The sequence below is a fragment of the Dendropsophus ebraccatus genome, chromosome 12, assembly GCF_027789765.1.
Source record: "Dendropsophus ebraccatus isolate aDenEbr1 chromosome 12, aDenEbr1.pat, whole genome shotgun sequence".
NCBI lineage: Eukaryota > Metazoa > Chordata > Amphibia > Anura > Hylidae > Dendropsophus > Dendropsophus ebraccatus.
Window position 1 is genome coordinate 63,136,969 of NC_091465.1, and position 16,786 is coordinate 63,153,754.

The following is a 16,786-nucleotide window of genomic DNA, read 5'->3' on the forward strand; positions in this document are numbered from 1 at the left end:
AACTACAGTTCCCATCATGCCTGGACAGCTAAAGCTTTAGCATGATGGGAATTGTAGTTTTGCAACAGCTGGAGGGCCTAAGGTTCCCCATCCCTGGTGTAAACCACGGTCCCATTTCTCCTCCAGTATCTGAGTGATGTTGCCTTTTATTGGCAATATAGTAAGGCTGTTGGGTGAGAAATAGCAGTGAGGTGTCCACTATGTTTGCTATGGATTCTGAATGCATATTTTGAAACACAGCCTTATATCCTTTCTCAAATGACAGGCAGCAACAACTGCTATTTATTGCTGATGTCTTTCCCCATTGGCAATGTGTTAACAATATGTTTAATGTTAGGGTAGGTTAACACTACGGAATCTGCACGGATAAGTTCTGGTGGATTCCGTGGTTCACGGTGGCGAGCATATCCGCCCGTGCCATAGACACCATTCTTTGGCCGGGCTGATTCCGCATTCTGCCGAAAGACCTGACATGTATATTCTTTCGGCGGACAACGTAATCAGTTCGGCCATAGAATGGTGTCGATGGAACCAGCGGATATGCGTACCACAATGAACGGGTACGAGCCATGCAATCCACCGGAACTTATCCGTGCGGATTCCGTAGGGTTAACCTACCCTTAGACATAGTACCCCCAGATTTTGTAGCTCCAAGGACTTCCCCTGCTGTCATGTGTCTGTTATATTTGGTATTTAAGTTTATAACATGTTATACTGTTTATTTTTCCATGGTTTATTCCTCTAATAGACAGCTGTTATAACCATTAAAATCCATTCCTGGTGTCCTCCTATTTTTGGGAAAGAAAAGGTAATTGGGGGGTTAACAAAAGTTTGGGAGGAGTAATGAAAAGATAATTATTTTGGATCTCTTGAACAGTGTACATTCACCATAATTGACAGATTACAGGAAAAAAAATATCCTAGAAAATTCAAATCACACATTTCTATTAGAATTTTATTGCTGATATAGTGATATTATTGTGGGTTCCTTGGTGCTCCATCATATTATACAGTACTCCATTATACTCCAATATACTGATTATATTACATGTTAACCACTAGGTGTCAGGCTGTTGCCTTGCATTTGCTGTTTCATTCTGTCTGTAAATATACTGTACACAATAATAACACTATTATTGCTGCTGTATACTATTTGTATTTGTTGCAGCCAAATTCGACATACAGAATGTACGTATAAGCAGGAATGGATCAATTCCGTATCTGGTTTCAGGCTAGGGAAAATCTACTTTCTTGACCTTGTGAATCTGCCAGTATTACATCACAGCCAGAGCCTTTATACCATCCTGGGACCAGAATGAGTAGACATAAAAGCACCCCTGTGCTTCCTAAGAAATTGCAGGAAAACTATGGAAATTGAATTCTTAGTATCTTCTCTCTGGCGGCATCATAATTAATATGACTTCAGAATATATACTTGGTATGACATCAGAATGTACAGCTAAGGAGCATTCTCTCTCATAGTTGCAGTGTCATGGTACCCGTTTCCCAGCTACTGTATGTATAAGGTTGTCGTGTGGCTGAGGAATACTCTGCTTTGCACTCTATATTGTGTTTGTATATTATATATTTTGTGTATGTACTGCTGTTTTACTTGTCACACTGTTGCACACTGATTAAAGGGGAACTCCAGGTAGAGATAAAAAAAATGAAACTTCTGCAGAAGCATAACGCATTACTTACCTGTCTATCCCAGTTTTGAAACTACCAAAAATCCATTTGTTTGGGGGGTTTTGTTCTGTATTGTGTTTTTGTCCTTCTTGGTTGAGCAGTTCCCAGAATGCAATGCTTTCCCTTAGCTGTCCCCCACCCATCACAATCAGTAAACTTAGTGCTTCAGCTGCTTCTGGCCGTTCAAAGATGGTGGATCACTCAGAGGATTGGTGGATCCAGCCAAGCCTCCTGTGAGATTATGCCCTGTCCCCTGTCTGCATCATCAGCCTGTGCTCAGCAAACACACACAATGAGAGACAGAGGCATGGAATATTTGTCTCCTAAAGGCGGGATAGCAGAAGGAGCAGGAGACAATGTGGATTGGTACAGAGGCCATTTTTTTTCACTTCCTGGATTTCTATCAGCTACCAGTGTGGGAGAACCACACAGATACGGTAATACATTGTATAGACACATCTATATAACTTTTAATGTACTTTTAATAGAAAACAAGTTTTTCTTATCCGGAGTTCCCCTTTAACAGCATACACTGATGTATATTGTCAGTGCAAGATTTAAAATCTCTGGGGTGTCTTTACTACAACCATTGTTACATGTATGGAAATAAGATGCTTTTTTTAAATCAACAGGGGGTGTGATACAAAGCAACTTTGCAATTTAAATCAGTTATAATTTTTATTAGCTTTCATGCTTTAAGGGTCTGTTCACACTGTTCAAGAAGGCGTACGAGAGATGGGTGGTAGATGTCCCCTCCCTGGGCGATCAGCAGTGGAAAGAGGTGGTGCATACCTATTATCCTACTGTGGTCAGTGCTAGAGACGGGTTGATCCGGTTTCGCTTTCTAATGCGTACCTACTACACTCCTGAGAGACTCAAATGGGAGTGACCCCCTCAGATACTTGTTTCAAGTGTATGTCAGATGTCGGCACCTTCATGCACGCTGTGTGGTCGTGCCCTAAAATACAATCCTTTCGGCATTCCGCCTTGCAATTTCTGTCCGATCATTTTGATTTTCCTTTTGTTTGTACCCCTTCTGTTTGCCTGCTAGGTCTTATTAATGGAATCACACAAAACAAATACTACAGGGTATTCATCAGATTTCTTTTATTCTGTGCCAAAAAAATTATTGCCATGGAGTGGAAGTGTACCGATGCCCCTTCCCTGGCCCGCTGGAAACAACTGGTTAATAAATATGTCCCGCTATACGAGGCCCTCTATGAGCATCGCAAGTGCCCCAAAAAATTTAAAAAAATCTGGATTCATTGGCTTATGCTAGATGTGACAGCAGGCGTGTAGGCCTTTCTGTTGGCTTTCTGGCTTGGGGGGAGGGGTGCGGCGCTGTCTTGGTGTGTGTGCATTTGGCTGTGTGTGATGTCTTCTTTGTGGTCAGGTACTCCCACTCTCTAGCAGCTTAGGTTTTATAAGAAGCATTACAACTGTTATCCTTCACTACTTTGTTATTGTAGTTTGCCCAGACTTGTAACCTTTGGCCCCTGCAGATGTGTCTTTGTTTATCATGTGGTGGGCGGATTGTGCCTGGCTTTTCTTCCGTATGGTTAGGTCTTTTCTGTGAAAAAAGTTTAAATAAATTCTTTAAAAAAAGAAAAAGGGTGTGTTCACACATACAGACTTGCAGCGTATTTATCGCTGTGAGTTTCTCGCACATAAATTCACAGTGATGCTAATTGCTATCAAGCCAATGTATGTGTATTCTCGCTGCGTGTTTGGTGCGATTTTTACATGCGAGTTGTGATTTTCACATGATTTTCACAGGCAAGTTCAACACCACAAAAAACGCAGCTACTTTCATGCGAGTTCTGTGCGAGTTTTACACAGCGAGTCTGTACATGTGAACAGACCCTAAAACAAAGTTATACAGTGGTACCTCAGTTATCTAACACCTCAGTGTTCAAATAATTCAGTTCTTGAACCACAGTTTCCCCCAAAGTTTTGTTCAGTACTCGAACTTTGCTCTGTATCTGAACAAAACTGGGGGAGATTACTGTCAGCTGAATGATTGTTTAGCCGACAGTTATCAGAGGTGTTCGGGATTCCCTGCTCTTCTAAACAGGGTTTCCCAGCCAGAAGCAGAAAACTTCTGCTCAGGAGGGAGCCCTGTCTGTACTGCTGCTGTTGAGCTGGCTCAGTTAACCTTCATCCTCAGCACCCTGAGCCTACTAGATTCACCTAACATGCTGATAGTTCCTCTTTAAGTTTGGAAACAGAAGTATGACAGTACTTAAAATCCAGGTCCAGTCCCCTGATTGCAGCTTTTTGGTTTCATGCTGTTTGAACAAGAAACCAAATGCAGGAAGTCTCGGCTAGTACAGAAAGTCACAGTGTGTGGTACACTGGGGACACTATGCTAAAGACACGAATACTAAGACACACAAGCAGGGGTAATGCACAGCCAAATCAAGGGTGCTCATTATGTAGCATACAAAACAACAGTACTATCACATACAAAAAAGGGACAGATGTATGCTATAACACACTATAGGCACACCACTATTCAGTCAGATGAAATAAAATAATCTTTATTAGCAATATACAGTACAAAACAAAGCACCACCCTACACAGACCCTACATTAAAAACATTTAAAAGCACATACAATACAGTGGGGATCCACTCAAAATATATGGGATCCCTAAGACACCACTTAGCTTAATATAATTAGAGCCACACTCTACCAGTAAATGATTGCTGTCAAATACAGCCAAATAAAGTATATATATCAAAGTGCCAAGTGCAACAGTGCAAAGATGTCAAATGTAATATAGATATACATATACAGCTAAAGTGCACACAAGGAAACAAGTCACCAAGTAGAGCGTGGTCTGCTGAGTGGGTCCAAAAAACACCCTACGCGTTACGTCCCGTGACCGGAACTTCGTCAGGGGTACATACCAGTTGTGCAGGGTTGCTTATATATCCAAAACAGTAAATATCATTATGTAAACCTGTGGAATAGTTAATCAAACTTACAGGTAAAGGGGAGGGAATCATCCGGAGCTCCGCACACATCCAAAATGGCGCCTGCAGCGTTCTTAATTCATTACTGCGCCTGCGCCAGAGCTGAAGTTACAACCCAGTTTTACAAAGGGCCGCAATGCGCATGAATGTGCTGTTATGCCATGAACAAATATGGCCGCTGAAGTTACTTATATCCTATGCGCATGTGCAACCTGCGTCACTGGGGGCGTCCACAAATACTAGTCACCGGAGTGGTTGCCGTACTCTCACTATTATTAAGGCCTATGTACTCTTACCATACACAATTTACCAGATGTGTATGTGATTAAGGATAAGTGCTACAAATCATTTATCAAGGTGACAGGAGCAGCGGATCTCGAATACCTGCTATAAGATGTTTAGTGGAACAATGCTGCAACACTGCTCATACACATGAAATAAAGCCACTATAAAATCCATTGGTTATAAAAATAAGTGATGATGGTACTACGTGCTTGTACCTGGTACATACAAAGTAAAATGCAATTAACACCGTGAACATTAGTGAACCCATCCTAATAGTGAAAGAATATATAAACAACCTTAACCCAAAATTGCTGAAAACGGCGAGTACATAATTAAGCTCAACGCATATATAGGTCAATTGGCCTGGAGAGATACCTAAAAATGTACCACTATGTACAACCCCGTGTGACGCTTTATCCCCCACGAATACCAACGTAATTGCATCAAATAAATATTCAACCAGTGAATACTCATCGGTGAATACCACGTCTGAAAAATTGGCAAAAACACTGCTCTGTACATTCACCTAAAAGTAGGGGCAAAAGCCTTGCTAAAGGTCCCCCATTTCTCATCACTGTATGTTCCCACAGCGTATTATTCCCAAGAAGAACAGTATGTCATGTAAAACTGTCATGTAAAAGTGATTAAAGCAAATTTACAGCATTAAAGAAGCAAAGTGCTTGACTAGGTCGGCAGTGGACTTAGCTGGCTGCCTTTGAGCTCTGTGCTACTCCGCTACAGGTGGCTGGAAAAACTGGATTCAGTCCTGGGAAATTTCTTCCACTTTTCCAGGACTGGATCCAGCTTTTCCACACACCCGGAGGGGAGTAGCACAGAGTTCAAAGGCAGACGGCTGATCAGTCCACTGCCGACCTAATGAATCGCTTCGTTTATACTGTAAATTTGTACATTTCTAATTCTAGAATTGTTTGTGGAACCCTGACCACAACTGCCTGTCAACAAGCGGCATAATAGGCTGTGTAGGTGAGCGCTAGTCTGGCAGATCGGCTCACTTACAGCATGGCTCCAGCACTGTAATACGGCCATCAGGCTGTTTAGATCAATTTTTGAAAAGACTGCTGCTCTCTGCCACAATATACATCAGCATCCCATTCTCTGTGGGATGATGACGGAGGCACAAAACACAGTGTGAACTTATCCTTACACATGTATTTATAAAACACCAATGGCCGTCTATGGGATAGAACACCACAAATTGGGTGAAAAAATGTGACACCTAAAACATGCTGTGTTTAAAAAAAAAAACTGCCACTGACCTAAATAATGCTGCATAAGGCTATGTTCACACATAGTATTTTGCTTGGTATTTTGGTTAGTATTTTTTCTACCAAAACCAGAAGTTGACTGAAAACAAAGAAACTGTTCACATCTTTCCATTATAGTTTTTCTCTGCTAGTCCCAAGCCTAATTTTGGCTACAACCAAAATACTGACAGAAATACTGACCAAAATACTGTGTGAACATGGCCTAAGAGATAAAAAGAAGGAAAAAAAGCACCTTAAGGTCACACAAAGGGATTTTGCACCCATGATTGCTTGACACCCATCGACAATGACGGCTTCAAAATCCCATTGAGTAAATTTAGCTTCTATATCCCTTCTGACCTTCAGCTAATATTTTTTCACCCAAAAAATACATTTCTAAACTTTTTTTTATGCTATTTGTAAATCATCCATGAAGGAGGCCTAAGGCTATGTTTCTACACAGTTTTTTTTGGCATTTTTTGTATTGTGTATTTAAAAAAATATATATACCATTTACAGCTCAAAGAAAAAAAATTAACAAGTTCAGGTTTTTAATTGCAATTATTGAATACAAAGCAAGGAATAGATTTAAAAGAGAAGTCTCAGTCTTTCCTTTAGGCCATGTTCACACATAGTATTTTGGTCAGTATTATGGTCAGGATTTTGATCAGGATTTGTAACCAATATCAGAAATGGAACTAACAGAAAAAATTATAATAAAAAGATTTACACAGTTTGGTCATGACCACACAACGTCTTTATTTGGATGTCTGATGGACTTTTTTTGAACGGCCGTCTTTTCGCAACCAAATAACGAACTTAAAGGTCATGAAAAAAAAAATCCATCAAATGGTCGAAAATAGACGCTGTTTGGTCGTGGCCTTTCTGTGTTTTCATCCCACCCCTAGTTTCAGTTAAAAAAAATACTGAACAAAATACTTTGTGAACATGGCCTTAGGATGCTTTTACATGTAGGCTACCATTCACAGCTAACCACTAGCCCTTGCAATTTTGAGTTATACATGCCATTGTTTAGGGTGCGTTCACACGTACCGGATCTGTAGGGGGATCTGCAGCAGATTTGATGGCACAGAGTTAGGGTAGCTTCACACACACACACACCGTATCACAGTGAATTTTCTGCTGCAATACGCAGCAGATTTGATGTAAATAACTGAACACAGCGTCAAATCTGATGCAGATATGCTGCTGATCTGCTGCGCATCGGTCGTGTGTGTTAGCACCCTCAGGGTGCATTTACACAGAAAGAGTTATCTGACAGATCTTTAAAGCCAAAGCCAGGAATAGACTATAAACAGGGACTAGGTCATTAAGGAAAGACTGAGATTTCTCCTCTTTTTAAATCCATTCCTGGCTTCAAAAATCTGTCAGATAAATCTGTCTGTGTAAACGCATCATTACTTTGCATTGAATCTGCAACTTCAAATCTGCTGCAGATCCTGTATGTGTGAACGCACTCTTATTAAGGCAACAAGTCCAGGTCCTGTCTGCAATTCAGGATCTCAAGCTCTAGCCAGGTAGTTCTTGTATCCTGGTAGTTCTGTGTATATAATCTTCCCTTGGCTTTGTATTCAAACCTGAACATGTGAACACAGCCTTATACTTCTTCCTTCTGTAGCCACATTTGACTTGCAGTGGCAGGTTTCCAAAAAGAACTGCAAAAACTATCCACACAAAAAAGAAATAAAAATCAGCATTAAAATGACCGGTGAGAACCCACCCTTATCATGGAGCGGCCACATGACTAAGGTTATTAATTAGCCATTTAAACAAGTGAGAGTAATCTCAGACAGATGGTCTCTGGTAACACTGAGGAGCCTTGGAGAGATGAGACACATACTGTGGAGGAGTATCCTGAACCTCTTATTTATTACAAGATGTGTGATCAGTCAGACAAAGGTTTTACATCTGGACGGTAAGGGACTTCTCTGTTTTCTGTCTGTTATTTTTTCAGTCTGGGCTCATGTATTAATCCATAGTGCAACAATGCTTGGAAGGAGACCCTCCTCATATGGTGTACTGGTGCATAGTGACAGTGTACTGCAAAAACCCGAAGAACTACTAATATATTCTGCATTGCAATCACAGGTTAAACACATCTACACACAGTCACACATAACCTCATTCACATGTCAGTATATTGCTTCAGCAATTCTAAACCAGGAGTGGAGTGTGCACAGAGAAAACCTATTAGGGTATGTTCACATGTGGTTACACTGCAGATTTTTCTAGTTCACTTTAATGGGGGATGCAAACCATGTACCTGCCATGTGTGGAACTGGTCTAAGACTTGGTTCATACTGTGCATTTTTGTTTTACATGCATTTTCTGTATCTCAACTAAACCAAAGCATGCATGCTTAGGCTATGTTCCCACACCGTATTTTTGCTTGAAAACAAAAACAAAGTATGTTGGATTGAAAACACAGGAAGGCTATGTTCACACACTGTTGGATGGCCGGCCATTTAATGGCAAGTAACGTCCGTTGTTTTTAAATATTGGTAATTATTTGCCGATAAATGACGGCCATTCACTCAGTTTCAACAGTGTGTGTGAACATAGTCTTTCTGTGTTTTCAGTCCACTCCTAATTTTGGTTGCAAATTTATTGTGTGTGAATATAGCCTAAAACCACTATGACTTTTACACTTTGTGTAGGTACTAAGAGATGTAAAACAGACACTTTTGAGTTATTTTAAATCTCAAATAGGCTAAAAATTAAGTGGCAACATAACCTAAGGCCTCTTGCACGCTCCCTGTATCAGTCAGTCAATGCTGGTTCACGGGCTGAGCACCTCACTGTGGAACTCTTATCATGCAGTAATAGCCAGGGCGCTATCCTACCTGACACAGCTGTGTCAGTCCAGTAGGGTAGCCCTCTGGCTATTTGGAAGCTCATGGACTGAACACTGCAGTATGGAAGGGGCTGTGTTTTTTGTTTTGGTTGTTTAACTATAATTTGGATCTTATGGACAAATTAATGTCCCATAGGTTTCTATGTGCCTATTCACATGCCACATTGTTACTGTGTCTCTGTAGCCTAAAGCAGGTCTGCCTGCATGGCACAGTATACATTGCATCACATACATACAAACAGAAACTGAAACATCTTGCATATTTGTTTTGTGTGTATTTTTGAGGTGCTCTGTATTACAGATGTACTTGACATTGTCTCCTGCCAATGATAATAGTACACAAGAGGCGATCCTAGAGATCAATGTTCTGGGAAAGCTACATAAATGGAATAAAGTACTGTGCACTCGTACACTGACCACAGGCAGTACATGGATGTGGTATTATGGATACCTTACTGACTGCTACCAAAACTTCAGTTAGTGACTGTACCACCAAGCCCAGGCTGAAGCACTGGAGGCGGGCCGACCCACCCTTAGTGGGAGGAAACCCCTGCCCCTCTATGATAGGGTTCCATTGATTGTAATGGAATCATGTCATGGAGGGGCTGGGGTTTCTTCCCACTAAGGGTGGGTCGGGCCGCCTCCAGTGCTTCAGCCTGGGCCTGGTGGTACAGTCACCTTAAGCAATTTTTTATTTTTTTTGCCTATTCTTATTTTCTTTCATCTCCTTCACTGGTTTTCATGCTGCACCTACCTCCTCTTATTTTGTCACTCTCTATCTCTTTAAGTTGGTTTCACTCAGCCTAAAATTTGCTGAAAAAAAGCCCACGGCCAGATGTTTGCTTGAAGTCACTGGAAATCTATGAAATGCTAAATGCTGAAATACTGCACGTACTTGGCGTCTTTTTCTGTGCCGTTTTTCTCTCCTCTCTTCTCTCTGAAGGCCCTAAAAACTCCACACACAACCTCTGTGTGAAGCCACCCGTATGACTACTTTAGTTTGAGACGTGATAGCCCTCTTGTCCAGCTCTTTAGTGTTTTCCTTATTTTACTGTCCTAGTTCATCATTCCCTTCTGTCTTTTTCAGAATACAAAATTTCACTCTATTCTGAGGATAGAATTTTATCGTCTGTTATCTGGTTGATGCCACCTTACTGCTTGTATGAGGCATGGATGCTCCAGGCATTGGATACATCATTGGCCCCAAGAACAACCTCCCTGATAGAGGCACAGGCCCAGATTGTGGGTAAGTATTATATGTATAGTCATTAATCTGATGGCTTGACGATGTCTAGGAGCAGGCTATCCTCTAGATATCTCTCTGCTAATAACAAAATACCCAAAATGCTGTATTCCAAATCATGCACACTACCATAATTTATACACCTGAAGGTTGTGTAGAGCTATTGTAGGGTGATGTGGGTGAGTGCAGTATTAGCAGGTTGCTGGCAGGGCTGTATACTCTTCTAGACCATCATTGGGTGATGCCAGTTTCAGTAGGCACTGTAATGCATGCACCCAAAACTTTGGTGTTTCCTGTGAAACTGGGATAAGATTTTTCCAGACAGAAGAATAGAAGAGTCCCAGCACTCACCAATTCAGTAATTGCTTATTTATTTAGTGAAAGATAAAGCAGGTACATGGAGGACAAGTATTGGCTAAACTAAAAATCCTTCATAGGGTGTTATTTTTTTTTTTTAATGATAAACTTAAAAAAAAATAAAAACACATACTCTTCTGCCCTGACCCCATACATCTGCCATTCCAACATTGCTGGTTGCCCACTGCATTGACCCTTCAGGAACTGTCCACTCAAGAACCCACTGGCTGTGATGGATTTCCTGCAAGGTTGACACATCAGAGGAAGTGGGGAGCCATGCGGTTGGAACAGCAGCCACAGGGGGATCAGGGCAGGTGAGTATGCTTTCCTATCATGGCAGCCCTGAATCAAGACCTTCTTCTGAATGAGAAAACTCATTGTTTTCTTTCTTGTTTTTAACCAGGAAACAATGAAACGTATGTTGTCCCAGACAAATTTAATGTACCACAGTGCAGATCTGCGTATGGAGAACCTTCACCGACAGATCCTTATGTGTTTCAAGTGGGACCAAATATCAGTAATCAAAATGCTAGCCAAGTTATTAGAATTATGCCTGGGACTTCTTATAAGTAAGTGAGATGTAATAACTTTGTTGACCCCTCTTAAACAGTGCAACTTTCCAGGTTTCTTGCTGAATCAGTTCTTTATGCCAAAGTGGTGGCCATTTTTTTTGTTGATTGCTAATGGCAAGTTGCCTGGACTCCCAATAAGTTCTGTAGTCATCTTTTGACATACATGTTTTGATTACCAAGTACTGTATGTAAAATCCTTAGAACAGTGGGAGAGAAGAGGCTGCTAGGCACTTGTCACTTTTTAACTTGAGGAACAATAGAATGACACCGGGATCATACATAATGTTGAGAGGCCCGCGTTGTTGTGGAGAGTAGATGCCGCACCAACAAAAGAATATCCCCTCTCATCAAGTCATGGCATTGTGCTAGGATATGCCACCGCTTTACTTGATAGAAGGTTGCCCCCATAATTCTTTAGGGTGGATTTGATGGTGCGGTTCTGCAGCAGATCCACAGCAGATTTGATCTAAATAACTGTACACACCATCAAATCTGCTGCGGATCCTGTACGTGTGAACGCACCCTAAAAGAAGCTGCTTGCTTCAGGTGTGATCCCTTCCCTTCTTTTCTGTTTGACACAGTGGAGCTCCTGGCTACTCACTATGTAAGGCACACAAGTGGAGAATCCTCCTTTGCAGTTGGTAATGAGGCCCCCACTGTCTGACAAATTAGTACAACTTTTTTTTTCACTCAAGATCTGTGCAGATCTTTAAAGGGGTACTCCAGGCCGGGGGGTATTTTTGAGGATCGCCAGGGAGGGGGTGGAAATTGAAGCCGGTGGTCACTTTCCTCCCCCGTTCCAGTGCCGGTGCCCGGATCACGCCGCCTGGTACTACCGTCCCGCGTCCTGGTCAGAGCTGCCGCGTGAGACTGGGAGGTAAGTGACCTCTGGCTTCGAATTCTACCCCCTCCCCGGCGATCCTCAAAAATTCCCCCCGGCCCGGAGTACCCCTTAAGTATAGACTCTTTCTCAAATGGTTGTCTTTATGGTCCACCACGAAAATCCCAACCTCTCCAACTGTGGTACATGCCCTGCAGGATGGATAATGCAGGTTACATTAAAGTCAGAGACATGTCAAAAGTTTTTATCTGTTCAGTAGGAGTGTAAGACCCCTACCAATCGTGAGAACGAGTAAGGAGAGGACAGTGTATACGACGGAGGGAGTATATACGTTAAGTCCTAGCACTTGCAGGTTGCTGTTGCACCTTGTCTATATATTAGCCACAGCAGCACGCACCTGCATAGTGTGAACAGTGGTACTGGTGTGCTGGCCATTTTGTTTTTTATTACGTCTCTCTGACATAGACTGACAGTGACACTTTAAAGATTAGAGTTACTTTTTTTTTTTTTTTTTTTTTTTAAAGCATTTTTTAAGGTCCTATCACATGAAACAATTATCTGCCAATAATCATGTTGCATAATAGAAGATAACGATCAGCCGACATCGTTCATGTTGACTGATCGATGCAGTTGTTCGTCTTTCAACATGTTGAAAGACAAATGACTAATATAGCAGTGATCTCCCTGCAGAATAGGGACGGCGGCAGCAGACCGCTGCCATCTGTTTTTGGGCTGCCCGGGCAATCTAGCGATCACACGGGCAGCTCCCCGCGCCCCCCCCTGTACTCGACCACTCGCTACCGATGCGTGTAATAGCGCCGGCAGCAAGCTGGGAACAAGGAGAAAGCAAGCTCTGCCAGCGCTCGTTTGCTCCTCTCCGTCACCCGTTTAATAGGGGCTTTATTCTCTGTACCCATTATGATGCGAAATAAACTCTTCCCTATAAATAAAAATGTTGCTTACTTTCTTTTGTACAACCTCTACTGTTTGCACTGTGATTCTTTACGGCAGACTTCTTTTGTATCTGCTTTCTTCCCTTTAACAACTGTGTAAGGAATCTATAACACAATCGGCCACTAACGTCCCATTGTAACAGGGCCCTAAAGGATAAGGGTATTCTCCAAAGGGTGAACTCCTCTGAAGATGTTAGATGCTCAAAAGTCCTAAACTCTCGCTCACAGTATGTCATCTACCCACATGTGTGAGTTGACGTCAGTAGACTCAGCAAGGCGATTCCCCCTCCTGCCATGCAGTCTAAATCTTACCGTAGTGTTACAATACCATTAAAATTCTGTATTGACCAGTTTATTGCATCTGTTCAATGACCGGATGTGGTGGTCTCACCTTTTGATCAGTTTCTTAACTAATACATGTAAAAAAATAACTTCAGAATTGATTGATCCTGTTCTAACTTGGTGTTTGATGATTACCCAGCATGCCCATTGATTTTCTCATCCTGATCCTTTAAACCTTTCTCCCCGCATATTATAGATCACACTTCTCATTAGAGGACATGATGCATTGATGATAAACTTTCCCTCACCCTCTTCTTCTTCTTTTTTTTTCTTCTTCTCTCCGGACTTGACACTCTTGTCGTCTCATTGTAGGATACGTTTTGTATTATATAATAGCGTCAATACACAGATCGCTTACACAAACTGGTCACAGCCATTCCAGACACGAGGTGAGTGTACAACTACTGTATTGTACTCCTCAGACTAGAATGAAAGTTATAGTTATGAAGGGTAAGTGCTGGTGAAGACTAGTGGATCTTTTAGAGCCTTATAGGATGCACCTGTCCTACTCCAAACTACAGGCAGCATGTTATAGAGCAGGAGAAGCTGAGCAGAATGATATATAGGTTTGTGTAAGAATTCACATCACATATTTCACTCTGCTATGCCATGACATAGTGCTAGTAAAAGAGAAAAGCGTACTGATGCTGCTTACAGACTGAACAATCGGGCCCCAGGGGGTTAAGTGAGGATACATGCCATTCACACTTAAACCCATAGGGGCCAGATTGATCTCACACGGCACCCATCCCAGCAAGGAAGGGGGTTACGTGTGTGTGTGTGTGTGTGGGGTGGGGGGGCTGCAGCCAGGACATTACGCTTGTGCATCATCTCAGCCAATCAGCGGCTTCATCGATGTCCTGGCTGCAACCCCTGGACAAAAAAAACTGAGAGAAGAATGGGTGTTTAAGTTAACTATTTCCCCCCCCCCCCCCCCCCCCCCAAAATGGAGCACAGTCAGGCCCACCGGGGGTTTATTTAACCCCCTGGAGACCAGACTGAGACATTCTGCAACCCACCACACAGAATACTCTGTATGCCGGGGGTCTGGCGCCTGTTCAAGCAAGGAAGAGGTCACTCTTAACCCCTTTCTTTCTGGAGTTGGTACATTCGGGTCAACATCTTGAACCGAACAGCAGGGCTGTGGAGTCTGAGTCGGAGCTAGTTTTCGCTGGAGTCGGAGTTGGGGGAAAAAAAAATATACCGACTCCAGCTTTAAAAAAATCTTTTTTTGCTCATGAATATATATTATGAGCAACATTCTAAGAGGACACTGTCCCTATTACATAAAGAGGGTCAGGGAATATATCAGTAATAGTACACTGGCCCTATTAGATAAGGGTGGTCGGGGAATATATCAGTAATGGGACACTGGTCCTATTAGATAAGGGGGGTCATGGAAAAGTTGTCGGTCACTATTTGGCAGATTGTTTCTGAGCTGGAAGAGTCCATTGTGTGGGGGAGATCTGTGCTGTTCTCTTCCAGGATGCTGGATGACTGTATATGAGCAGTAGTGTAATACGAAGATATCCTGTGTAATATAGAGGAGGAGGAGAAGACATATGTAGTGTAGCAGTAACCTCTGTCCTCAGTGTGGTGTTTTCTCTCTGGAAGAAGATTGTGTGCTTTTCTTCAGTGTTCTATGGCTGCAGCTGTGTGTGTGTGTGTGTACTTGCTATGGCTGCAGTAGGCTGCGTGTGTGTGTGTGTGTGCACGCACTATGGCTTCAGCAGGCTGTGTGTATGTGTGGTGTGTGCTATGGCTGAAGCAGGCTGTGTGTGTATGCTATGGCTGAAGCAGGCTGTGTGTGTATGCTATGGCTGAAGCAGGCTGTGTGTGTATGCTATGGCTGAAGCAGGCTGTGTGTGTATGCTATGGCTGAAGCAGGCTCTGTGTGTGCTATGGCTGAAGCAGGCTGTGTGTGTGCTATGGCTGAAGCAGGCTCTGTGTGTGCTATGGCTGAAGCAGGCTCTGTGTGTGCTATGGCTGAAGCAGGCTGTGTGTGTGCTATGGCTGAAGCAGGCTGTGTGTGTGCTATGGCTGAAGCAGGCTGTGTGTGTGCTATGGCTGAAGCAGGCTGTGTGTGTGCTATGGCTGAAGCAGGCTGTGTGTGTGCTATGGCTGAAGCAGGCTGTGTGTGTGCTATGGCTGCAGCAGGCTGTGTGTGTGCTATGGCTGCAGCAGGCTGTGTGGGTGCGGGTGTATGCTATGGCTGCAGTAGGCTGTGTGTGCGTGCTATTGCGTGCCCCCACAGTGACTTCCTATATCACTATGTGTGACCCCTTTCTATATAACTATGTGTAACCCCCTGTATATCACTATGGCTGACCTCTATAATACAGGTATCTGGCATTGTTAGCAGTGTTTCTTTAAGGATGGTGAATATTTAGTTAGAAACATAGAAGATTGCCAGCAGGAAAAGACCACCTGCTCCATCTAGTCTAGTTCTGAGTAGTTCAGGACATGGAGGCTGGAGACTGGCTGCATCCACTGCACACACAGGAGAAGCTTCCTTTGTATGTTTCATAAGTTGCCCCAGGATCATGTAATACATTAGGGAGAAGCTGCTGAGCCAGTGTGATAAAAAAAAACTCCCCTGGTACATGACTGGCCATTTATGAAGGAGTCGGAGTTGGAGTCAGTCCTGATAAAATTCAGGAGTCTGAGTCGGAACTGCGGCTTACCGACTCCACAGCTCTGCCGAACAGGGTCAAAATGCTGACCTGAAAAATGGTAAAAGGTTTCATTCACACACAAAGTTGAAAATCCAAAAAAAACTGCAAATGCATGAAAAAAAAAGTTTGCCCACTTCCAGTATCTCATATTTTTCCACTTTGTTACTGCATGGATTTCATTTTATTGAGGATTTTTTTTGCACTGTTCATCATCTGAGCCTGATTCCTGTGATTCTGCTTGCACTACAGCTCTGCCTCCAAACCCAAGAGAGATGCCGACCACCTTTGAAGGACGTTCAGGAGGAATGGTGGTCATCACTGTGCTGCTCAGTATCTCAATGTTCATGCTATTGATTGGCCTTGCCGTCACCTTTGGGACCCCTAAATAATCCACCTCTTGATATCTGATAAAAACACTGTATGTGCAAAACACTTGTCATTATGTTTGTTTTTTATTGAGTATTATAAATAAAGTTTGTAAAAGTGAATATTCTTCAAGTCTGAAAAATGAAAATGGAGAGAAATTCTCGGCAATTGTCTATAGTGCCACATGTGATGGTAAAGAGGACTAGTCTGCAAGCTCTCTACTCTGTGCAGATCCCCGCGGATAAATAAAAAACGAAAAAAACATGGGGTCCACACAGAGTAGACTGCTTGCATGTTCAGACCCCTAGACTCCTCACTACAGGAGATAGACTCCATATTGTGTGT

At 42.6% G+C, this 16,786-nt stretch overlaps 1 protein-coding gene across 1 annotated transcript; it reads left to right on the forward strand.

The window, feature by feature from the left end:
* Positions 1-8,135: 8,135 nt before the first annotated feature.
* Positions 8,136-16,464, forward strand: UPK2 (uroplakin 2). Its single transcript, XM_069949125.1, has 5 exons — positions 8,136-8,153; positions 10,180-10,338; positions 11,096-11,261; positions 13,713-13,789; positions 16,325-16,464. The coding sequence occupies exons 2-5, from the start codon at positions 10,236-10,238 to the stop codon at positions 16,462-16,464; spliced, it is 486 nt and encodes a 161-aa protein (XP_069805226.1). The 5' UTR covers positions 8,136-8,153; positions 10,180-10,235.
* The last annotated feature ends 322 nt before the right edge of the window (positions 16,465-16,786 follow it).